Raw genomic sequence first — 26,876 nt, forward strand, 5'->3', positions numbered from 1 at the left:
GAGGACTGGTATATGTGTTCTCCAAATTTGCCCTTCCTGAAGTCCACAATCAGTTCTTTGGTCTTGCTGACTTTGAGTACAAGATTGTAGTGCTCTTTCGCTCCTGTATGCCTCCTTGTCGCTATCTGAGATTCTGCCATCGGCAAATTTATAGATGCTATTTAAGCTGTGCCTAGCCACATAGCTCAACTGAGAGTAGAGAGAGTAGAACAGTGGGATAAGCATGCATCCTTGAGCACAGCAGCTCAATCAACACTGACTTATAGAAGTGTATAAGATCATGAGAGGATGTTTAAGTTATGGCTAAAATGAAGCAACTGCAAATGCAGTCAAGAAATGTGCTGTATTTTAGAGAACAAAACAGTGCAAACCATCTCAATGATTTTTTTTTAAAAAAAGAGGTAAATTTTACCAAGAACATAAGCAACACACAAAATGCTGGAGGAGATCAGCGTGTCAGGGAACGTCTGTAGAAGAAAATGGACAGTCAATCTTTCAGGTCCAGACCCTTCACCTAGTGCAAGGTCATAGTTCATGTGGACATTAAATGTCCCTAATTTCTCTGCCTCTACCACCATACCAGACATTGCGTCCCATGCCCCTACCACTCTGTGTAAAAACAAAATCTACCTCTGACATGCCCCTGGCCCAATCACCTTAAAGTTATGTCTCCTTGTATTAGCCATTTCCACCTTGTCTACTCTATTTGTGTCCCTTATCCTCTTATCCATCAAGTCACCTCCCAAAGAGAAAGTCCCTACTTCACTCAAACTATCTGAAGACATGCTGTGTAATCCAGGCAGCATTCTAGTAAATTTCCTCTGGGGCGTCTCTAAAGCTTCCACATCCTTACTATAATGAGGCAACCAGAACTGAAGACAATACTCCAAGTGCGGTCTAGCTAGACATTATCTGCAACGTTATCTCACAGCTCTTGAACTCAATCCCCTGACTAATGAATGCAACACACGATACGCTTTCTTAACCACTATCAACTTGCATGGCAACTTTGAGGGATCTCTGGACATGGATCCTAAGATCCCCCTGTTCCTCCACACTGCTAAGAATCCTGTCATATATCTTCTACTTTGCTTCCAAGTTTGTCCTTCCAAAGTGAATCACTTCACACTTTTCCAGATTGAAGTCCATCTACCACTTCCCAGCCCAGTTCTGCATCCTGTCAATGTTCCATTGTAACCTACAAAGACGTTCTACATTGTCCAAAACAAAATCAGAAGGAAATATGTTTTCACTTAGCATCTTCGTTGAAATACAGTGTATAAAATTCTTACAGGGCTTGACAAGGAGGTGGAAATCCCTCGAGCCAGGGATCACAGACTCAGAACCAGAGGTCAGCCAACCAGGACAAGAGCAGAGAAAAAAAATTGTTCATCACAAGGGTAGCAGAGACTCCATTTTGCAGCGAATGGAGTGAGACGCGTTTTTCACCGCGGCTCTACTTTTTATATCTTACATTCCACTGATAGATCTGTTTTAAGTTTGAAGATTCACTATTTTTGTTGAAGGGTTTATGACTTAACTACAATGGCAGGAAGTCGATCCAGTATTGAATAGAGGGGCGGCAAGACCCTTCCCGAAATGGAAAAAATGGAACAAAGAAATTGGAGGAACTTTCTACTTTAGAAAGAATACTCTCTTCAATACAAGATATAAAACTTGAATTTGGTTCGCTTAACACTAAGATTGATAAACTGACGAATGCTAACGGAAAGCTTGAAAAATCCATCTCTACTGTTCAAGAATCTGAAGAATTTGGATTTTCAATTTCAAACGCTCAAACAGACTACTCATCGAATTGAGAGGGAACAGGAGTTATTCAGGCAAACTATTAACGAGCAAGAATTGAAGATGTCATCTATGGAAAAGAAAATTAATGAAGTTACTTTGGAATTGTCAAGAATGAAGAAAAAAACAATTGATTTAGATAGCAGAATGCGCAGGAGGAATTTACGTATATTGGGCTTGCCTGAAAATACTGAAACTGGTGACCTGTTAAAGTTCTTTTCAGATGTGCTATATTCAGTTTTTAGCGAGAATCTTCAAGCAAACCCTGTACTCGATACAGCTCATCGACTCCCACGTTCTAAGCCCTCACCCGAACTACATCCACGACCACGGATACTATGCTTGCACTAGTTTACAACCAAAGAAGCTATACTCTGAGAGGCAAGAAAAAGGGGTAAGCTAATCTACAATGCAACAGAAATTCGTATAGTGGAGGACTTTGCTCCGGAGATCTTTGCCAAAAGAAGGAAATACCGGGAACTGATGGTTGAATTATATAAAATAAAATGTCGCCCGTTGCTCCATTATCCGGCATGTTTGATAATTTTTCCGCCTGCCTCCTTTGGATTCCGCATGGATTCCTTAAAGGAAAATCCTGCCTGACAAATCTATTACAATTTTTTGAGGAAATTACAAGTAGGCTAGACAAGGGAGATGCAGTGGATGTTGTATATTTGGATTTTCAGAAGGCCTTTGACAAGGTGCCACACATGAGGCTGCTTAACAAGATAAGAGCCCATGGAATTACTGGAAAGTTACATACGTGGATAGGGCATTGGCTGATTGGCAGGAAACAGAGAGTGGGAATAAAGGGATCCTATTCTGGTTGGCTGCCGGTTACCAGTGGTGTTCCACAGGGGTCTGTGTTGGGGCCGCTTCTTTTTACATTGTACATCAACGATTTGGATTATGGAATAGATGGCTTTGTGGCTAAGTTTGCTGATGATACGAAGATAGGTGCTGGGGCCGGTAGTGCTGAGGAAACAGAGAGTCTACAGCGGGACTTGGATAGATTGGAAGAATGGGCAGAGAAGTGGCAAATGAAGTACAATGTTGGAAAGTGTATGGTTATGCACTTTGGCAGAAAAAATAAATGGGCAGACTATTATTTAAATGGGGAAAGAATTCAAAGTTTAGATGCAACGGGACTTGGGAGTCTTCGTACAGGGTACCCTACCTCCAGGTTGAGTTGGTAGTGAAGAAGGCGAATGCAATGTTGGCATTCATTTCTAGAGGAATAGAGTATAGGAGCAGGGATGTGATGTTGAGGCTCTGTAAGGCGCTGGTGAGACCTCACTTGGAGTACTGTGGGCAGTTTTGGTCTCCTTATTTAAGAAAGGATGTGCTGATGTTAGCGAGGGTACAGAGAACATTCACTAGAATGATTCTGGGAATGAGAGGGTTAACATATGAGGAATGTTTGTCTGCTCTTGGACTGTATTCCTTGGAGTTTAGAAGAATGAGGGGAGACTTCATAGAAACATTTCGAATGTTGAAAGGCATGGACAGAGTGGATGTGGCAAAGTTGTTTCCCATGATGGGGGAGTCTAGTATGAGAGGGCGTGACTTAAGGATTGAAGGGTGCCCATTCAGAACAGAAATGCGAAGAAATTTTTTTAGTCGGGGTGGTGAATCTATGGAATTTGTTGCCACAGGCAGCAGTGGAGGCCAAGTCACTGGGTGTATTTAAGGCAGAGATTGATAGGTATCTGAGTAGCCAGGGCATCAAAGGTTATGGTGAGAAGGCAGAGGAGTGGGACTAAATGGGAGAATGGATCAGCTCATGATAAAATGGCGGAGCAGACTCGATGGGCCGAATGGCGGACTTCTGCTCCTTTGTCTTATGGTCTTATGGACTCTCAGCCACAAAAGATTAACTCTCTAGATGAAGGTTGGGAATTTATTAAGGGGTTTAAGTCTATGTTGAAAGCAACTTGAATAGGCAAACCCGAGCTGGGAGATGTTTATAGATGCCTCTACGTTTTATGGATGTCCATACAGGACTTGGCTGATTTAATATTTTTTTATTTGTTAATAATTAGTATATATCTATAGTTGCTTTGAAGAAAGTCTGTTCCACATTTTATGGATGTCCACACAAGACCTGGTTGATTTCTTTTTCTTGCTTGCTTTAATATTAATATAGCTCTGGGTTTGACATACATATATTTACTTGTTTTTTTATGATTTATAAGTTTTTTTAAAATTTCAGTTGAGACTGAATCCCATATTTCAGTGGAGACTGAATCCCATATTGTTACAAGATCCAACTTTTGTTAGTTTTATCAAGGAGCAAATTTCTTTATTTTTTGAACTTAATACAACTGAAGGCATGTCAAATTTGGTTATATGGGATACGATGAAATCCTTTCTTTGGGGGCAGATAATTTCATATTCAGCAGGTTTAAGAGGGAAAACCAAAGCGGAACTTTTAGTAATTACTAATAAAATTAAAGAGGTATATAAAGCGTATTCAGTAAGACCTAGTGAAGATCTATATAAGGAAAGGGTTGAACTCCAAACACAGCATGATCTGCTTTTGACCTTCCCCATTGAGCAGCAACTTTTAAAATCCAAAAGTCAATTTTATATACATGTTGATAAATCAGGTAAATTGCTGGCTGGTCAGTTGAAAGCAAGTATGGTCAGAAGACAGATTTTGAAAATATGTAGACCAGATAGAACTGAAACATTAGATCCTCATGAAATTAATAAGATATTTATGGATTTCTATTCTAACCTTTATAAATCTGAATTTTCTGATAATAAGCCTCCCCCCTCTGATCCCAGCTCTCATCCGTGCCGGGTCTTTACCATCCCCTCCGACCTTCAACTGTCGGAGGCAGAACGCTCTGTTCTCAGTAAGGGCCTCACCTTTGTCCCCCTTCGCCCACACCTCAGTGAGTTCCGTGTTCGCCATGATGCGGAACTTTTCTTCCGCCGTCTCCGTCTCCGAGCCTACTTCTTCGGCAAGGACTCTTCCACCCCCACCGATGACCCCTTCTCCCGTCTTCAACCCTCCTCTTCTTCATGGACACCCCGCTCTGGTCTTCTGCCTGCTCTGGATCTCTTTATTGCTAATTGCCGACGGGACATCAACCGTCTCGACTTCACCGCACCTTGTCCCCATTCCAACCTCACTCCGTCGGAACGCTCTGCTCTCCACTCCCTCCGCACTAATCCTAACCTTATTATTAAACCCGCCGATAAGGGGGGTGCTGTTGTAGTCTGGCGTACTGACCTCTACCTTGCCGAGGCACAGCGACAACTCGCGGATACCTCCTCTTATTTACCCCTCGATCGTGACCCCACTAAGGAGCACCAGGCCATTGTCTCCCACACCATCACCGACTTTATCCGCTCAGGGAATCTCCCATCCACTGCTACCAACCTTATAGTTCCCACACCCCGCACTTCCCGTTTCTACCTCCTACCCAAGATCCACAAACCTGCCTGTCCTGGCCCACCTATTGTCTCAGCTTGCTCCTGCCCCACCGAACTCGTTTCTGCATACCTCGACACTGTTTTATCACCCCTTGTTCAATCCCTTCCGACCTATGTTCGTGACACTTCTCACGCTCTTAAACTTTACGATGATTTTAAGTTCCCTGGCCCCCACCACTTTATTTTCACCATGGATGTCCAGTCCTTATATACTTCCATCCCCCATCAGGAAGGTCTCAAAGCTCTACGCTTCTTTTTGGATTCCAGACCTAATCAGTTCCCCTCTACCACCACTCTGCTCCGTCTAGCGGAATTAGTCCTTACTCTTAATAATTTCTCCTTTGGCTCCTCCCACTTCCTCCAAACTAAAGGCGTAGCTATGGGCACCCGTATGGGTCCTAGCTATGCCTGCCTTTTTGTTGGCTTTGTGGAGCAATCTATGTTCCGTGCCTATTCCGGTATCTGTCCCCCACTTTTCCTTCGCTACATCGACGACTGCATTGGCGCTGCTTCCTCCACGCATGCAGAACTCGTTGACTTTATTAACTTTGCCTCTAACTTTCACCCTGCCCTCAAGTTTACCTGGTCCATTTCCAACACCTCCCTCCCCTTTCTAGATCTTTCTGTCTCTGTCTCTGGAGACAGCTTATCCACTGATGTCTACTATAAGCCTACTGACTCTCACAGCTATCTGGACTATTCCTCTTCTCACCCTGTCTCTTGCAAAAACGCCATCCCCTTCTCGCAATTCCTCCGTCTCTGCCGCATCTGCTCTCAGGATGAGGCTTTTCATTCTAGGACAAGGGAGATGTCTTCCTTTTTTAAAGAAAGGGGCTTCCATTCCTCCACTATCAACTCTGCTCTTAAACGCATCTCCCCCATTTCACGTACATCTGCTCTCACTCCATCCTCCCGCCACCCCACTAGGAATAGGGTTCCCCTGGTCCTCACCTACCACCCCACCAGCCTCCGGGTCCAACATATTATTCTCCGTAAGTTCCGCCACCTCCAACGGGATCCCACCACTAAGCACATCTTTCCCTCCCCACCTCTCTCTGCATTCCGCAGGGATTGCTCCCTACACAACTCCCTTGTCCATTCGTCCCCCCCCATCCCTCCCCACTGATCTCCCTCCTGGCACTTATCCGTGTAAGCGGAACAAGTGCTACACATGCCCTTACACTTCCTCCCTTACCACCATTCAGGGCCCCAGACAGTCCTTCCAGGTGAGGCAACACTTCACCTGTGAGTCGACTGGGGTGATATACTGCGTCCGGTGCTCCCGATGTGGCCTTTTATATATTGGCGAGACCCGACGCAGACTGGGAGACCGCTTTGCTGAACATCTACGCTCTGTCCGCCAGAGAAAGCAGGATCTCCCAGTGGCCACACATTTTAATTCCACATCCCATTCCCATTCTGACATGTCTATCCATGGCCTCCTCTACGGTAAAGATGAAGCCACACTCAGGTTGGAGGAACAACACCTTATATTCCGTCTGGGTAGCCTCCAACCTGATGGCATGAACATCGACTTCTCTAACTTCCGCTAAGGCCCCACCTCCCCCTCGTACCCCATCTGTTACTCATTTTTATGCACACATTCTTTCTCTCACTCTCCTTTTTCTCCCTCTGTCCCTCTGAATATACCTCTTGCCCATCCTCTGGGTCCCCCCTCCCCCTTGTCTTTCTTCCCGGACCTCCTGTCCCATGATCCTCTCGTATCCCCTTTTGCCTATCACCTGTCCAGCTCTTGGCTCTATCCCTTCCCCTCCTGTCTTCTCCTATCATTTTGGATCTCCCCCTCCCCCTCCAACTTTCAAATCCCTTACTCACTCTTCCTTCAGTTAGTCCTGATGAAGGGTCTCGGCCTGAAACATCGATTGCACCTCTTCCTAGAGATGCTGCTTGGCCTGCTGCGTTCACCAGCAACTTTGATGTGTGTTTCTGATAATACTATCTTTATGAATAGATTTTTGCAAAAATTAAATATACCTAAAATTTCTATTCAAGATATTAACACATCAGATGCGCCTATTAAACAAGAGGAAATAGCTAGGGCTAAATCCTCTATGCAACTAGGGACCAGATGGACATACAGTGAAATTTTATAAGACTTTTACTGAAATGCTTACATCACATCTATGTCAAACTTTCATTGATTCTATATCCTCTGGGAATCTCCTGAAAACCTTTTATGAAGCATCAATCTCATTGATTCCTAAAAAAGGAAAAGATCTATCTGAATGTGCCTCCTATAGACCAATTTCCTTATTGAATGTGGACTTTAAAATTCTCTCTAAGATTCTGGCTAATAGGCTTGAAAATATTTTGCCTACTGTTATTTCAAATGATCAAACTGGATTTATTAAAAATAGGTATCCACATTCTAATATTCGAAGATTGTCAAATATTATTTATTCTCCCTCAGATAAAGAATCTGAATGTATTGTCTCTCTTGATGCAGAGAAAGCCTTTGGTAGGGTGGAATGGCCTTATTTATTTCAGGTTTTGGGGAGATTTATTTTTGGTCCGGGATTTATTTCCTGGATCAAACTGATCTATCAAGCCCCGATGCCTGCGGTTATAACTAACAATCAAAAATCTCCTTATTTTAGACTATATAGAGGAACCCGTCAGGGTTGTCCTCTTAGTCCTTTATTATTTAATTTGGCTTTAGAACCACTTGCTATCGCTCTTAGGGATTCCAACTCTGTTCAGGGTATTAAGAGAGGGGATAAAGTACATAAGGTTTCATTCTACGCAGATGATTTATTAGTTTACATTTCAGACCCTAGGAAATCTATTCCTTCTATGTTATCCATAATTACTGAATTTAGTACTTTCTCTGGATACGTTAAATTTACATAAAAGTGAATTATTTCCTAGTAATAATTATTTGGATCAATATGATCAAATACCTTTTAATATTGCTAAAAATATTTTACCTATCTTGGTATTAAAATTACTAAAAATTTTAAAGATTTATATAAATATAGTTTTCTTCCTTTAATTGAATATACACAACAAACGCTTTCCAAATGGTCGCCTATGACGATGTCGTTAATTGGTCGAATAAGTGCTATAAAAATGACAATTTTACCGAAATTTTTATACACATTTCAAGCTGTTCCATCCTTTTCCCCGAAAATGTTTTTTGATAGAATAGATTCTATGATCTTATCATATATCTGGAATAATAAAAGCTCTAGAGTGAGTAAACCTTTACTGCAAAAATTAAAAAGAGATGGTGGCTTGACTTTACCAAACTTTAGATTCTATTACTGGGCAATTAATATTCGTTATATTACTTTTTTGGATTGACTGTACAGATATGCAGGACTGTTCTTCATGGTTGGACATTGAGGAGAACTCGGTAAAGGGGTTCTCTTTTGCTTCTTTACTGGGAGCTCCTCTTCCCTTTTTGTTTTCTAAGATTGGTAGACAAGATCTTAGTCCCATTGTTAGACATACATTAAAAATTTGGTTTCAGTTTCACAGATCTTTTGACTTAAATAACTTTGTTCTTTCTAGTTTTAAAGGCATCCGTTAGTCTTGTGAGACCATTGATCTGCACCTGGAAAGTCTTCACTCTCCAGGGCACAGGCCTGGGCAAGGTTGTATGGAAGACCAGCAGTTGCCCATGCTGCAAGTCTCCCCTCTCCACGACACCAGGGCATTAGAACCCATACAGCTTGGCACCAGTGTCGTCGCAGAGCAATGTGTGATTAAGTGCCTTGCTCAAGGACACAATACGCTGCCTCGGCTGGGGCTCAAACTCACGACCTTCAGGTCGCTAGTCCAATGCCTTAACCACTTGGCCATGTGCCCACACTCTTTCTAGTAATCACGAGGAATTCTGCAGATGCTGGAAATTCAAGCAACACACATCAAAGTTGCTGGTGAACGCAACAGGGATGCTAGAGATGCTGCCTGGCCTGCTGCATTCACCAGCAACTTTGATGTGTGTTGCTCTTTCTCGTAATATCCATTTTAACTATTTTTTAAACCATCAATTTTAGATAAGGTCTTTTTAACATGGAAAACTAAGGGAATAAAAATTTCTCTAGATTTGTTTTTAGAGGATAGTTTAATGTCTTTTTCACAGCTAGTGGACAAATATGATTTATCTAATGCACAATTTTTTTTAGGTATTTACAAATTAGGAATTTTTTTTACGCAATTTGTTACTGAATTACCCATTTGTTCATTTACCAGATATGATAGATGTTATCTTTCAACTTAAACCATTCCAAAATCGATTGATAGCCATCATAGATAAACGGTTATTGAATTTACAAATAATTTCTAATGATAAGGTTAAACATGCTTGGGAATCGGAACTTCAAGAGTCACTTTCAGATAATCAATGGAATAAAATTTGTCATTTAGTTAATAATTCATCTGTCACTCCTTGATTCAGTTCAAGGTAGTGCACAGGGCACATATATCAAAAGATAAACTAATGCATATTTTTTCTAATATAAATCCTACCTGTGATAGATGTAACACTGAGGTGGCCACTTTAACTCATATGTTTTGGTCCTGCAAAAGTTAAATAATTTTTGGAGAGATGTATAGTCAGGGGAGCAGACAGGAGATTTTGTGGACGTGAGAAGGACACCCGCATGGTTTGTTACCTCCCGGGTGCCAGAGTCCGGGATGTCTCTGACCAGGTGCACGACAACCTGGTACGAGAGGGAAAGCAACCAGAAGTCGTGATACATGTTGGTACCAACGACATAGAGAGTATGCATTATGATCAGAGATTAAGGAGACATCATAGAGGTATGCAAGATAATAAGAGGAACAGATAGAGTGGATAGCCAGCGCCTCTTCCCCAGGGCACCACTGCTCAATACAAGATAAGGTAAGGGGTGGGAAGTTCAAGGGGGATATTAGAGGAAAGTTTTTTACTCAGAGAGTGGCTGGTGCGTGGAATACACTGCCTGAGTCAGTGGTGGAGGCAGATACACTAGTGAAATTTAAGAGACTACTAGACAGGTATATGGAGGAATTTAAGGTGGGGGGTTATACGGGAGGCAGGGTTTGAGGGTCAGCACAACAATGTGGGCCGAAGGGCCTGTACTGTGCTGTACTATTCAATGTTCTATGTTTTTAGAAAGTTATCAAAAGTCATAGGTCTGGACCTACAACCTAATTCACTTACAATAATCTTTGGGACTATTCCAACGGAAGCAGGAAATGTTTCTGCTTCTGCTCAACGCATGATAGCTTTCTCAACTTTATTGGCCAGGAGAGCTATTCTATTGTACTGGAAGGATCCCAATCTACCCAGTTTTTTTTTGGCTCTCCTCCATTATGTCTTGTTTAAGTTTGGAGAAAATAAGGAGTTGGATGTTTGATACATCTTTTAAATTTGAACAAACTTGGCGACCTTTTATTCAATATTTTCATATGATCTAATTCTTTTTACTTTTCCAGTTTTTTTTTTCTTCTCCGCGAAGTTTTAGATTTGACCAGAAGGATTTTCCCTTTTTTTTAAAAAACTGTATCCTCAAAATGGACTGCTCAGTCCCCCTCCCCCCCCTTTTTTTTGTTTTAGGTTAGTTTAGTGGTTTTTTTTCTCTCAATAACAGGAAATCTTGAGTTTTTTTTTCTATGAACTGTTAAGAGAAGTGGATCTTTCCTCTCTTTATATGAGCTTAATACTATCTATGATTTTGACAGTGTATATTCCTTTCTTTGTTTGTACTATTATTGAAGTATGTATTTGAGATAACCTCCCCTCTGGTTTGTATTTATCCTCATTCTTTTAAGTCAATAAAAAAAAAATTGAAAGATAAAGATCACAAGTGCAGCAAATCTTTGGAATTGAGTACCTGAGATGGAGAGAATGCTTTGATACTAAATGAACCATGATGTACTATAGATAATGACGTATCATTAGCTAACCTGCAACGGTCTAAATCTGGCTGTTTGGGTGTGTCTGCCTAAATTTTTATATTTTGTTTTTAACCATCTAACGAGCAGTAGGTATAACATTTTAGTAGATGAGGCACTATAAAACTCGCAACCATTATAAAACTACCCAACTATGAGGGTTAGTGCAAGGGGGTACTGCTGGGGTAAAGGTTCAGCCACACTGAAATTTGAAAGAGGCCTACGAAGGTCGAATGGCCTACTGTTACTTCGCTTTCTCATGTTCTGGGTTAGTCCGTCCTTTCTGGTTACCCTCAACTATGCAGTAATGAGCTTTGAAATTCTTTTTGATGGCCAAGGGGCTTGGGGATTTCCTAATGTTTGTGAAGTATGTGATAACAGCACATTTGGAAAGCTGTGAAATGATCGGACAAAGTCAGCATGGATTTGTGAAAGGAAAATCATGTCTGACGAATCTCATAGAATTTTTTGAGGATGTAACTAGTAGAGTGGATAGGGGAGAACCAGTGGATGTGGTATATTTGGATTTTCAAAAGGCTTTTGACAAGGTCCCACACAGGAGATTAGTGTGCAAACTTAAAGCACACGGTATTGGGGGTAAGGTATTGGTGTGGGTGGAGAATTGGTTAGCAGACAGGAAGCAAAGAGTGGGAATAAACGGGACCTTTTCAGAATGGCAGGCGGTGACTAGTGGGGTACCGCAAGGCTCAGTGCTGGGACCCCAGTTGTTTACAATATATATTAATGACTTGGATGAGGGAATTAAATGCAGCATCTCCAAGTTTGCGGATGACACGAAGCTAGGTGGCAATGTTAGCTGTGAGGAGGATGCTAAGAGGATGCAGGGTGACTTGGATAGGTTGGGTGAGTGGGCAAATTCATGGCAGATGCAATTTAATGTGGATAAATGTGAAGTTACCCACTTTGGTGGCAAAAATAGGAAAACAGATTATTATCTGAATGGTGGCCGATTAGGAAAAGGGGAGGTGCAACGAGACCTGGGTGTCATTATACACCAGTCATTGAAATTGGGCATGCAGGTACAGCAGGCGGTGAAAAAGGCGAACGGTATGCTGGCATTTATAGCGAGAGGATTCGAGTACAGGAGCAGGGAGGTACTACTGCAGTTGTACAAGGCCTTGGTGAGACCACACCTGGAGTATTGTGTGCAGTTTTGGTCCCCTAACCTGAGGAAAGACATCCTTGCCATAGAGGGAGTACAAAGAAGGTTCACCAGATTGATTCCTGGGATGGCAGGACTTTCATATGAAGAAAGACTGGATGAACTGGGCTTGTACTCGTTGGAATTTAGAAGATTGAGGGGGGATCTGATTGAAACGTATAAGATCCTAAAAGGATTGGACAGGCTAGATGCAGGAAGATTGTTCCCGATGTTGGGGAAGTCCAGAACGAGGGGTCACAGTTTGAGGATAGAGGGGAAGCCTTTTAGGACCGAGATTAGGAAAAACTTCTTCACACAGAGAGTGGTGAATCTGTGGAATTCTCTGCCACAGGAAACAGTTGAGGCCAGTTCATTGGCTATATTTAAGAGGGAGTTAGATATGGCCCTTGTGGCTACGGGGGTCAGGGGGTATGGAGGGAAGGCTGGGGCGGGGTTCTGAGTTGGAGGATCAGCCATGATCATAATAAATGGTGGTGCAGGCTCGAAGGGCCGAATGGCCTACTCCTGCCCCTATTTTCTATGTTTCTATGTTTCTAAGTAGTCACAGGTTTGCTTATTGCCTCTCGGACAGACTGGGTGGCAAGAGTCAATCATTATTGCCTGGATGAGGTACTTTTCATAGGGCCCAGAAACCCTGTCATTTGGATGTGAGAAAAATGCACACCTGTATACCAGGCTTGCTCTTTCTTTGTGCACACTTCATTACCGTTGAGTTTCTCTGGAGTGGAAACACTGTCTGAGATCTGCACAATACAACCAACCCTTATCCCAACCACTGAGCTCAGTGCCAAAATCATCTTCTGTGCAGTTTGACCTGAACCTCCAACTCTCTCATCAGCCCAACTCCCCATCCCGATGATGTCCCAGTTGAATTTCCCTTTCACCCACCATGACTGAGTGTCACCCTGTCCCCAGATCTGAATCAGGCCTCTGACTTCCAGTCCCAGGCAAGAGAATTTTATTTCTATTTGCTCCAGGTAAGGGAGCACAGAAGGAAGTGCAAGAAGAGAGGAAGCCCCTATGGAAAACCTACCCTGGCTGCTCCGAAAACATCTGGAAGGATCTGGTTCATGCATAATTTGGACTGACTGAAGACAGGGTGGTCCTTAAGACAATCCAAGACTGCTTCAGAGTTTACAGTTCTTGCATGCTGGAGAGATGCCACATACCTAATTAGAAAAAGAAATCCAGAAACATCAGGGAGTTGGCAAAGCACAAGAGATTGAAAATCATAATGTATCATTGCTCTTCAAGTACATTTGGGATGTCTCTATGGGTCATAGAGGACCCCAGGTACCTGACTGCAAGAGGTGCCAAGTTGATGCTTTCACAAAAGCTGACAGGCAAGCAACCCACTGTTTACTAATGCCCTCTTTGCTTACAGGGGACCTACAGAACACAGATCAGTACTGCACAGTCCAGGCCATTCAGCCCATGACAATGTACCGATCTTCTAACCTAATCTAAGATCAATCCAACTCTTCCCTCGTACATAGCCCTCTATTTTTCTATAATCCACATGCCTACACAAGAGTTTCTTAAATGTCCTGAATGTATCTACCTCTACTACCACCACTGGAAGAGTTTTCAAAGCAGTCTTCTGTCTTTTAAAAAAAAACTTACCTCTGAATCATTGGGATCTCTTCTGGGGAAGGTGGGACCTGTACAGATTGGATGGGTTGCACCGGAACTCGAGGGGGAGCAATATCCTTGCAGGTAGGTTTGCCAGCATGGTTCGGGAGGGTTTAAACTAATTTGCAAGGGGGATGGGACCCAGAGCGATAGAGCAGTGAAAGAAGTGCATGGAGTAAAGCCAGATCTAACATATAGAGAGGCTTTGAGGAAAGAGAAGCAGAATAAACAGTGTAAAGACAGTAAGGTAGAAGGGCTGAAATGTGTGTACCTCAATGCAAGAAGCATCAGGAACAAAGGTGATGAACTGAGAGCTTGGATACATACATGGAATTATGATGCAGTGGCCATTACAGAGACTTGGCTGGCACCAGGGCAGGAATGGATTCTCAATAATCCTGGATTTCAGTGGTTTAAAAGGGATAGAGAGGGAGGGAAAAGGGGCGGAGGGGTGGCATTACTGGTCAGGGATACTATTACAGCTACAGAAAGGGTAGGTAATGTAGCAGGATCCTCTTTTGAGTCAGTCTGGGTGGAAGTCAGGGACAGGAAGGGAGCAGTTACTCTATTGTGGGTATTCTACAGGCCCCCTGGTAGCAGCAGAGATACAGAGGAGCAGACTGGGAGGCAGATTTTGGAAAGGTGTAAAAATAACAGGGTTGTTATATTGGGTGACTTTAACTTCCCTAATATTGATTGGCACCTGACTAGTTCCAAGGGTTTAGGTGGGGCAGAGTTTGTTAAGTGTGTCCAGGATGGATTCCTGTCACAGTATGTGGACAGGCCGACCAGGGGGAATGCCATACTAGATCTAGTACTAGGTAATGAACCGGGTCAGGTCACAGATCTCTCAGTGGGTGAGCATCTGGGGGACAGTGACCACCGCTCCCTGGCCTTTAGCATTATCATAGAAAAGGATAGAATCAGAGAGGACAGGAAAATTTTTAATTGGGGAAGGGCAAATTACGAGGCTATAAGGCTAGAACTTGCGGGTGTGAATTGGGATGATGTTTTTGCAGGGAAATGTACTATGAACATGTGGTCGATGTTTAGAGTTCTCTTGCAGGATGTTAGGGATAAATTTGTCCCGGTGAGGAAGATAAAGAATGGTAGGGTGAAGGAACCATGGGTGACGTGAGGTGGAAAATCTAGTCAGGTGGAAGAAGGCAGCATACATGAGGTTTAGAAAGCAAGGATCAGATGGGTCTATTGAGGAATATAGGGAAGCAAGAAAGCAGCTTAAGAAGGGGCTGAGAAGAGCAAGAAGGAGGCATGAGAAGACCTTGGCGAGTAGTAAAGGAAAACCCCAAGGCATTCTTCAATTATGTGAAGAACAAAAGGATGACAGGAGTGAAGGTAGGACCGATTAGAGATAAAGGTGGGAAGTTGTGCCTGGAGGCTGTGGAAGTGAGCGAGGTCCTCAATGAATACTTCCCTTCGGTATTCACCAATGAGAGGGAACTTGATGATGGTGAGGACAATATGAGTGAGGGTGATGTTCTGGAGCATGTTGATATTAAGGGAGAGGAGGTGTTGGAGCTGTTAAAATACATTAGGACAGATAAGTCCCCGGGGCCTGATGGAATATTCCCCAGGCTGCTCCATGAGGCGAGGGAAGAGATTGCTGAGCCTCTGGCTAGGATCTTCATGTCCTCATTGTCCATGGGAATGGTACCGGAGGATTGGAGGGAGGTGAATGTTGTCCCCTTGTTCAAAAAGGGTAGTAGGGATAGTCCAGGTAATTATAGACCAGTGAGCCTTACGTCTGTGGTGGGAAAGCTGTTGGAAAAGATTCTTAGAGATAAGATCTATGGGCATTTAGAGAATCATGGTCTGATCAGGGACAGTCAGCATGGCTTTGTGAAGGGCAGATCATGTCTAACAAGCCTGATAGAGTTCTTTGAGGAAGTGACCAGACATATAGATGAGGGTAGTGCAGTGGATGTGATCTACATGGATTTTACTAAGGCATTTGACAAGGTTCCACATGGTAGGCTTATTCAGAAAGTCAGAAGGCATGGGATCCAGGGAGGTTTGGCCAGGTGGATTCAGAATTGGCTTGCCTGCAGAAGGCAGAGGATCGTGGTGGAGGGAGTACATTCAGATTGGAAGATTGTGACTAGCGGTGTCCCACAAGGATCTGTTCTGGGACCTCTACTTTTCGTGATTTTTATTAACGACCTGGATGTGGGGGTAGAAGGGTGGGTTGGCAAGTTTGCAGATGACACAAAGGTTAATGGTGTTGTAGATAGTGTAGAGGATTGTCGAAGATTTCAGACAGACACTGATAGCATGCAAAAGTGGCAGATGGAGTTAACCCGGCGAAGTGTGAGGTGGTACACTTTGGAAGGATAAACTCCAAGGCAGAGTACAAAGTAAATGGCAGGATACTTGGTAGTGTGGAGGAGCAGAGGGATCTGGGGGTACATGTCCACAGATCCCTGAAAGTTGCCTCACAGGTGGATAGGGTAGTCAAGAAAGCTTATGGGGTGTTAGCTTTCATAAGTCGAGGGATAGAGTTTAAGAGTCGCGATATAATGATGCAGCTCTATAAAACTCTGGTTAGGCCACACTTGGAGTACTGTGTCCAGTTCTGGTCGCCTCACTATAGGAAGGATGTGGAAGCATTGAAAAGAGTACAGAGGAGATTTACCAGGATGCTGCCTGGTTTAGAGAGTATGCATTATGATCAGAGATTAAGGGAGCTAGGGCTTTACTCTTTGGAGAGAAGGAGAATGAGAGGAGACATGATAGAGGTGTACAAGATAATAAGAGGAATAGATAGAGTGGATAGCCAGTGCCTCTTCCCCAGTGCACCACTGCTCAATACAAGAGGACATGGCTTTAAGGTAAGGGGTGGGAAGTTCAAGGGGGATATTAGAGGAAGGTTTTTTACTCAGAGGGTGGTTGGTGCATGGAATGCACTGCCTGAGTCAGTGGTGGAGGCAGATACACTCATGAAGTTTAAGAGACTACTAGACAGGTATGGAGGAACTTAATGTGGGCGGGGTTATATGGGAGGCAGGGTTTGAGGGTCAGCACAACATTGTGGACCGAAGGGCCTGTAATGTGCTGTAGTGTTCTATGTTCTATATGTTCCGACATTCCCACCCTTGTACCAGCCATTTCTGTCCTGCGGAAAAAGGTCTCTGGCTGTCCACTCGATCTACATCCATTCTCATCTTGTACGTCTCTATCAAGTTACCTCTCATCCTCTTTCATGCCAAAGAGAAAAGCTCCATGCTCACTTGTTCTCTCAATTCTGTCCAATTAAGTTACACATTAACTATAGTTAGCATGTTCAGTCATTGTGACACCAATCACTCACCTTACAAGATTTATCATGCCCTGTTTGTCACCCTTTGTGACTTTGTTTTCTTTCAGAATCCTGTCAACTTCCATCATGGCAGTTCTTTGGCCCTTCCTGTATCGATAGTACAGTCTCTTCCATGGCACAAACTACAAAACCAAGATAAAGACAACCAAAGCATTGCATACAGAATTGGTTCCATGCTGACTGAAAAATCAATGAAACTTTTGTTGCATCAATGGCAACATGGCAGCCTTCCCAGACTCAGAACAAATGTCATTGGATTTGAATAATCAGTCACCCTGTGCATTTCACATCTCCAGCACTGACAAGCGATATCCCACAGATGCATGATCTCTCGAATAAAAATGAAAACCACCTGGTACCCCTCCTCCTAGGGTCCACTCTCCTCTCCTATCAGGTTCCTTCTTCTTCAGTCCTTTACCTCCTCCACCTATCACCTTTCAGCTTCTCACTTCATCCCCCTCCCCCACCCAGCATCCCCTTCACCTGGTTTCACCAATCACCTGCCAGCTTGTACTCCTTCCCCTCCCCCACCTTCTTATTCTGGCTTCTTTCCTCTTCCTTTACAAAAATGATGAACAAAGAAAATAAATAGATAGATACTTTACTGATCCCAAAGGAAATTACAGTGTGACAGTAGCATTACAAGTGCACAGATATAAATATTAGAAGAGAAGTAGAAATAATAAAATATAAGTTACCACGTTCTAACAGGAGGGGATCATCACTTCCTCAGCTCTAGGTTAACTCATTACAGAGCGTAATGGCCGAGGGTAGGAATGACCTCATATAGCACTCTTTGGAGCAGCACAGTTGTCTTAGTCTATTACTAAAAGTGCTCCTCTGTTCAGCCAAGGAGGCATGCAGAGGATGAGAAACATTGTCCAGAACTGTCAGGATTTTCTGTAGGGTCCTTTGTCTACCACAGCCTCCAGTGTGTCCAGTTTGACTCCTTTAACAGAGCCAGCCATTCTAATCAGTTTATTGAGCCTGTTGGCATCACCCGGTTTGAAGTCATTGCCCCAACACACCATGGCATAGAAGATTGTACTGGCGACAACAAACTGGTAGAACATGTGAAGGAGAGGCCTGCATACTCCAAAGGACCTCAGTCTGCTCAGGAAGTAGAGGTGACTCTGGCCCTTCTTGTACACAGCCTCTGTGTTGGTGCTCCAGTCAAGTCTGACATCCAGCTGCACCCCCAGGTACCTGTATGTTGCTCTGGATTTCCAGCATCTGTAGAATCCCTTGTGCTTATGGCATGAGAGGAAAGCATTTTGGCCCATCGTCCAATTTCACTTATCAATCCCCATCCATTTTCCCTTTGACCTAAACTCACCACGTTCCCATCAATACTTCCCCAATTCCACCACTCATCAGCACACCATGGGCAATTTACAGTAACAAACAACACCACGTCTTTCGGACAGAGGCGGAACCTGGAGGAGATGGGAGAAACCTACATCGTCATGGGGATAATCTGCAAAATCCACACAGACACCACGGGAGATCAGGATGGAATCCAGGTTACAAAAGCTGTGTGGCAAATGATTATCCAACGCCCTCTCTTTCAGTCCCTCAGCTGATGAATTAGTGCCTGCCTTAGGAAGAAACCACTTGTCTTCCTGTTCCAGAAGTCAATGCCTGCAGGAGGTGGGAGGGGTGTATAGGACAGCACAACGCATACTAAGTGATATCAGAAGAAACCAACATTTACCATTGGGTCACTGAGAACACGTCGCCATTGCTGACAGACCAGCCTGAAGCTATACAAGTCCACCGCTGGCAGGTGACAGAATATAGCCCTGAGAATTTCGTCTGGGAGCTGGGAGATGTGTCCGGAAGGCCGTGTCTGGGAGCCTGTGCATCCCAACAATCCAAAGTAGGAATCAGGGAGAGGTTCGACCTCTGGCTCAGCACCAGTGACTCCAGCTCTCATGTTATTCTGCTGGAGGATGACAGGGACATTTTCCAGGCTCCTTGTGGAGCGGTCCAATCCACTCCTATCGCTGTTCGAACATCCCGGTGACAGCACGGGTTGCTTTCTGCTGGAGTTTGAATTCAGAACCAACACGTCATTTTCAATGGACACGTCACTGGAAAGGAAATCTTTGGGGTCGAAAGCAAAATCGAGCTCAGAGTTTGACTGGCCGACACTGGCTTTGCCGCTGGTCACATCTTCAGAGGGCCTGTGCATGTCATCCACCTGCTGCCTTTGGAGATGGCATAATCGGCCTGCTGTTTTCCTGCTCCTTGGGTATAGACCCCTATGTAAACCTCTGCCTGTGCCCATATAACAGAATGGCTGTGTCAGTGAGAACGCACCCACACGGCTGTTGCTCAGAGACAGGCAATCTGAGGAAGCAAGATGTTTGCGCTTGCCTCGTCTACCTGCACAGAAGGAAAAAAAAGATCAAATAATATATTGAAAAACTTTTGATGCGGGTATTCTTTAATTTCTACTTAACCTACTCCTCAGCTTTTTTCTTCAGTCCTGCTGAAGGGTCTTGGCCAGAAACGTCAACTGTACATTTTTCCATAGATGCTGCCTGGCCTGCTGAGTTCCTCCAGCATTTCGTGTGTGTTGCTTGGATTTCCAGCATCTGCAGATTTTCTCATGTTTGTGATTCCTTAATTTCCATTAATTTTGTTAACACAAGCCTTTGACTCTGTCTTGGCTTTGCAAAGCAATGCACCAGTTTCTATCCAAAGGAATACAGCTGCAGAAAAAAGCATGACAAATTTCACCCAGCCTTTACTATCTATGAAATTTCACTTAACAAAACTCATCCCTTTTGTAAATCAAGCGACAACTGTATTGCCTTACTGGTAGTGTGGCTCAGCTGTTGAGGCTTTTGTGGTAGGCTACATATTTAATTCTCATAACCAGAAAACTATGTAAATAAATCTAAGCTGACACTGCCGGTCTGTTGCACTGAATGAGGTGCCAACTTTCAAATGGAATTGTAAACCAAGACCTGTCACTCAAACTAAAAAAAAGTGGCCTTATTTCAAGAGACCTGGGGGAAAAAAAATTACCCCTCATCAAAACCAATAACTTGAGGGGCGCCAGTGTGCATGCGTATGGATTAGACGTGTTTGGTCAGTGCTCCTCTCCGAGGCCTCGACAAAATTACTATTATACCGTGTTTTATTTATCCATAGGCCAACAGCGTATGTCTAAACTAAGTGTCTGGAAAAGTTTGACAATACCGAAGGCAAACAAAGCCAAGACCGCCGACTGCCAAACTACTGAAGTTAGTACTAACAACGGGTCGGTAAAGAACTTTTCCGTGTCTGAGATACCGCCAGATAAAACTTACGCCACGTGCAAGGAATTAGGTCAGGAGATTTCTGAGTCAGTTCTGTGCGGCATTTACGGCCGCTTTGATGTTTTTGAGACCAAGTTTCAGGCGCTTGTGGCCTCCCAGGCTGACTTACAAGCCCGTGTGGCTAATCAAGAACTAACCATCAGTGACCTTGAAGCACGCAAGCAAGAGCTTGAAGTTAAGTATTCAGAGCTAATGAGACAAAATAGCCAGCTTGAAGCTAAAGTGCATGACTTAGAGGCTCGTTCCCGGAGACATAATATTAAGATTGTAGGGATACAAGAGGGCAAGGAGGATGGTAAACCTACTGAATCTGTTTCCAGACTGATTCCCAAGTTGCTCAGGGAAGAGCATTTCCCGTATCCGGTTAAAGTCCATCGCGTGTATCGTTCTCTCCAGCCGAAGCCAGCTGCCAGCGCTAAACCGTGCACCATCTTGGCACGTATCCATCACTTTCAAGTGGAAGAGCTGATCCTGCACCGCAGCAGACTACAACCCATGGAGTACAAGGGAAACAAGGTCTTCATCTTCCCGGACTATACTAAAGAGGAGATGACTCAACGTCGTGCCTTTCGGGATGTACTGCAAACTCTGCATGATGGTTCAAATCAAGCACACCCTGCGGTATCTGGCTAGGCTCTATACTTATCATCAAGATGGAAGAGCGCCTAAAGTATACAACGACTCGATAGAAGCAGCACAATTCTTGGAAAGGAATAACGCATGCAAAAGGGAGTAGATATATTGACACTGTTTATTCAGCTCATATTTGTGCCGGTTTCCATGTTGGGATAAGGTGAGGGACTTGCTTGTTATATGTAGTTTTGCAATGCTGTATGCCGCACTGGGATTTAATTGCAGAGAATGTTCTAAATATTTTTGTTATTATAAGGGTTAAATTTGAGTTGGTGTCATGAATGTTCAGCTTCAGGTGCGGACATTGGAGACCTCTCCCCAGCCCTAATAGCATCTGTTTAATGGTATTATATAATTTGTGTTATAAATTTTCTTAGAGAGGGGGTTTGTGATAATTGTGTAATGTTAATTACCTGCCCAGCAGCTCCTTTTGGGATGGAAATGGGAAACTATGTGTCTGGTTTAGGGAGACACGAAGGGGGGTAGGTTAGAGTGTGTGTTGTTCCTGTTTATAGCTCAGACATGCTTTTTGTTTGTGTATGTTGTGTTCTTATGAGGCTGCCAGTTATTTTGCATTGTTTACTATGTTTGTACTCAACTCTAATAATCTCTTTTTTATTCTCATATGTAGAGGCCCTGCAGTAGAACGCAGCTGGGGGGGGGGGGGGTAAAGATATTACAATAGTCTCATGGAATTTTAAGGGCCTTGGTCATGTTGTTAAGAGGGATAAAATTTTTAGACATCTCAAATCTCTATCTGCAGATGCGATTTTTCTACAGGAAACCCATATCAAAGTAACTGAGCAACACAGATTAAGATCTAGCTGGATATCGCAGGTTTATCAGTCACCATTTACTTCTCATGCCCGTGGTGTGGCTATCCTCTTTAGGAAAAATATTCCATTTCAACTAATTTCCATGACCACAGATCCTCTCGGTAGGTTCATTATGATCTCTGGCACCATTAATTCATTTCCACTAACCTTCCTTAACACTTATGGTCCAAACACAGATGAGCCAAATTTTTTTAGGAAAGTTTTTGATTTATTCCGGATGCCAGTAATTCAAAGATAATAATCGGCGGTGACTTGAATTGATACCTGGATCCATATTTAGATAGATCGTCCTCCCGCCCGTCCTCAAATACAGTATCGTGTCAGTGCAGGTCCTAAATAGTTTGACTAGATCTAGGAATTTAGTAGATATTTGGCGAGTTCAACATCCCACTGACAAGGACTATTCTTATTATTCTCATGTACACAAATCTTAGAGCAGAATAAACTATTTTTTGGTTGACTCTCATTTAATATCTTGTGTTACCAATACAAAATATCATAATAGATTAATTTCTGACCAAAGCCCCTTGACAATGTCCCTAAACCTCTCCCTTTCCAAACGAGACTATTCCTGGCATTTTAACCCCTCCCTACTCGCCGGTAAGAAATTTATAGAATATATCACCACCAGATTAAAAGATTTTATAGAAATTAACGATAACGGCGAGGTGTCAGATTCCACACTCTGGGGGACATTAAAAGTTGTAATCCGTGGGTATATAATTTCATATGAATCCGCTACTAACAGGGAGAGAGAAGGGCGATAATTAGAGATTGAGAATACTCTCCCAACCATCGAAGTGACATACCAGGCTTCGAAATCCTCTGAAGATTATAATAAAATAATGAAGCTTAAATATGAGTACAATTGTATTTTGGGTAGTCAAATAAATAACCTCCTATTAAAATTAAGACAAAAGCATTTCGAAATGGGGGACAAGCCCAAGGGGCTCCTGGCGTGGCAGCTCCAGGGCGCCCAGGCCATAAGAGACACTGCTAGGGAGGACTTAGATTCTGACTTCACATTGGAAGAAATAACTTCTGCCATTAAGTCATTTCCACCCGGCAAGGCTGCTGGACCGGATGGATTTGGCTGTGAATTTTATAAGAAATTCTGTGATATCCTTGCCCCACTTCTCCACAGAATGATATCTTGCTCTAAGAGAGATAAACTCTTGTCCAGAACATTTTACAAGGCTAACATTTCCCTCATTTTAAAGAAAGGTAAAGAGGAAACAGACCCGGCCAGCTATAGTCCCATTGCACTCCAGAATGTCGATAGAAAGGTAATTACTAAAATGCTGGCTAACTGACTAAACAAGTATTTGTCATCTATCAATCATCCTGATCAGACAGGATATATATATTGCTGATCATGGGAAAGCTAATGGGGCAGCAATTTTATCCCTTGATGCACAGAAGGCTTTTGACCAGATTGAGTGGCCTTACATGTTTGAGTCAGCTTACAGGTTTGGGTTCGGTGAGTCATTTGGATCCCGGGTAAAACTGATATCCGCCAGCCCAATGTGCTCTATTATAACTAATGGTGACAAATCAACTCCGTTTCCCCTACACCGTTCAGTCCAGCAGGGCCCTTTTTGCCCTTGCCTTAAAAATAAGAAGTCACCCAAATATTCTGGGTTTGAAAGTGGGAAGTATTGAAACACTTATTAGTTTATATGCTGACGATGTGATACTCTACTTACAAAACTCAGAAATCAGTCCCTCTTCTTCTAGATTTAATCACATCTTTTGGCCGACTATCGGGATACTCAATCAACTGGACAAAAAGTGACTTTGTGCCCCTCTCCAACCACTACACCTGGGTTTTTTGGAAAGTGTCCCGTTCAATGTAGTTAAAGATCACTTTACTTATCTTGGCTTGACAATCCCCAAAGATCCTAAATTAAAATTTAAATTAAACTTCGCAGAGTTTATTTCAAAACTTAAACAGAATATAAAAAGTTGGAAACCCCTACCTCTGTCCATGATTGGTTGTATAAATTCAATTAAAATGTTTTCTCTTCCTAGGTTTCTCTATCTTTGTCAAAATCTCCCCATTTTTCTTATATCAGCTTTCTTTAAAGAATTGGACTCCATAATATTGTCTTATATCTGGAATTATAAGAATCACGGGATTTCGAAAATTCATTTACAAAAGCCCAAGTCTGAAGGAGGGCTGGGATTACCTATATTTAGACACTATTATTGGGCTGTCAATGCTAGGGCTTTAATGTTTTGGCAACAGGGGGCTCCAGATAACCTAGCCCCTGGGGCTCCCTTGTGGCTATGTATGGAGTCTAACTCCATTGTCAATTCCTCCTTGCCAGCCATGCTGTTCTCTAAGTTAGAGAAGCCTGGGACTACGAAAAGGTTGAGTTTTGTTTCGAAAAATTCCATCAGAATTCTAAATCAGATTAGGAGCATTCTGAATTTACCAGAGACCTCTGTACAAACACCAATCTGTTTCAATCACTCCTTTCTACCCTCATGGTCAGAGAAAACCTACCATGCTTGGAGGGAGAAGGGTCTAGTTTCTACTGAAGACCTGTACATAGAGGGATGGTTTGCAAAATTTAGTCTGCTGAAAGAGAAATTTGAGCTGCCCCATTCACACTTTTTTCATTACTTACAAATTAGACACTACATTCAATCTAAGATTTGTAATTTTGAAATCCTTCCAGGGAAACATATGTTTTTTGATATTTTAAAGAACCCTCCTGACTCCAGGCATCTTGTTTCTAAGTTTGTACGTTTGTTTGATAATTGCACTGTAGTGTTTACTGTGAAGATTAGAGGCGCCTGGAGAGACGAGTTGGGCATTGAATTATCTGAAGCTGCCTGGGACAAGTGTTTGTCTGTGATACAGGCTTGCTCTGTTAACAGCAGGCACCAACTGATCCAGTTTAAGGTTGTCCACCGTCTCCATTACTCTAAACTTAGACTGCACAGGATTTACCCTTCTGTCTCGCCAATGTGTGACAGATGCCAAGGGACGGAGGCCACGTTGTCACACACCTTTTGGTTTTGCCCATTACTGACTGGATTTTGGTCCAAAATATTCCACTGGTACTCAAAGGCCAATAAAAGATCTTTCCCCTTGGAAGCTGGCCTCGCTATATTTGGCTGCTCGCAATCTGCTATTTGTTTCCCTGCAGCCATACAACAGTCTCTGATGCTGGGGATGATTGTTGCCAAAAGACTTATCTTGAGGGAATGGAAATCACCTTCTCCCCCTTCCTTTCGCAGATGGATGGCTGATATGATCTCAGTCATGCAGATGGAGAAACTTAGGTTCTTGAGAACCAATTCAATTAAAAATTTTCGGCTCTCTGGGATCCATTTCTTGCCGACCTGGACGAGTCCAGGGGCGGATGAGCAATTTCCCCCCAGCTGATTTCTCACGGCCCTCATTTGAGATTTAATATTTAGTATTTTTGAGCACTTTGTACAATAGGCATCCTCTAATGTTATGGCTCTTTCTTTTTTAGGCTTATTTCATTTTTATACATGTCTGAGCTGGTATGTTCTTGTTGATTTCATTGTTTATTTTTGAAAATTTTGGAAATAAAGTATTAAAAAAAACCTGATTTTTTTTTTCCATTCTGCCCTTGATTCAAGTTTGCAGGGTAAATTGGCTACCATGCTTCCAATATCAAAATGGTATCTACACTCCAAGTGTGGCGCATGGCCAAGTGGTTAGGCATTGGCTCACGATCTGAAGGTCGTGGGTTCAAGTCTCAGCCGAGGCAGCGTGTTGTGTTTTTGAGCAAGGCACTTAACCACACACTGCTCCAGTCCACCCAGCCGAAAATGGGTACCAGCAAATGTGGGGGGTTAACCTCGCGATAGACTGGCATCCTATCCGGGGGCGGGGGTAGTCTCGTACTCTCAGTCGCTTCACACCACAGAAACCGGCATAAGCACTAGCCTGATGGGCCACAAAGGATCTACACTCCAAGCTGGCCGATGGTGTCGTGGCATCCACACCTTTGAGGTGAGTAGTCCCGGGTTCGAAACCGGCCGACTCCTTGCACACTTTCCATCCGTGTTGGGTTGAGCAACGAGCCAGCAACCCAACCTCAAAAAAAGACAAAAACGCTAAAGAAACAGCAAGGTTGCCACAAGGTGTGGAAAAGAACAACAACAATCTACACTTCAGAAGCACCTCAATGTACATAAAGTCGTTTAATTACTGTGGCTGAATCATCATTGACTGTAAAACAAAGCAGAGCAGAGGCCTCGTAATTCCTTTTTTATTGCACTATTTATTTTGTAATTTGTATTAATTTTGCATCGATGCACTGTACTGCAAAACAGCAAACTTCATGTCATACAGGATGGTGATAATAAACCTGATTTTGATTTGAAAAGTGTGGACATGCAGTTTGATTTTTAATCAAAATGATCTGATAGTACTTCACCTACAATATTAAATCACAACAATAAATGTGGCAGCCAAGTATATATAAACATTGGCTGAAGGAGGAATTATGCCTTGAACTCGCTATTTTTCTTCAATACAAGAGATTCTGCAGACACTGGAATGCCAGAGTAACACACAAAATGCTGGAGAAACTGACAAGGTCAGACAGCATGCATGGAAAGGAATGAACAATCAGCATTTTGAGTTGAGACCTTCATTTGCTTTTCTTCAATGTAGCTTTAACCCACACCAAAACAATGGAAAATGCAAGGGTGACAATGAACTAGCCACCAAATTTATAGAATAAGCAGATTTCAACACATGGAAAGAGAGGTAGATAATTCAG

The 26,876-nt window shown here is 43.0% G+C and overlaps 1 protein-coding gene across 6 annotated transcripts in view; it reads right to left on the reverse strand.

Annotated features, from left to right (window-relative positions):
• fbxo18 (F-box DNA helicase 1) overlaps positions 1–26,876 on the reverse strand; it is a 114,183-nt gene that overhangs the window by 84,478 nt on the left and 2,829 nt on the right. For 5 of the 6 annotated variants that reach the window (XM_063073067.1, XM_063073064.1, XM_063073062.1 and 2 more), the window contains exons 3-5: positions 19,021–19,694; positions 17,298–17,428; positions 13,371–13,506 (exon numbers count right to left, since the gene is read on the reverse strand). In XM_063073067.1, coding sequence (XP_062929137.1) covers positions 13,371–13,506; positions 17,298–17,428; positions 19,021–19,694 — 941 coding nt within the window. Of the gene's footprint in view, positions 1–13,370; positions 13,507–17,297; positions 17,429–19,020; positions 19,695–19,771; positions 20,452–26,876 lie in introns of those variants that run through there. The other variant, XM_063073063.1, reaches the window with a different exon arrangement.

Source organism: Mobula hypostoma, chromosome 20 (assembly GCF_963921235.1).
Source record: "Mobula hypostoma chromosome 20, sMobHyp1.1, whole genome shotgun sequence".
In the NCBI taxonomy this organism is placed as follows: domain Eukaryota; kingdom Metazoa; phylum Chordata; class Chondrichthyes; order Myliobatiformes; family Myliobatidae; genus Mobula; species Mobula hypostoma.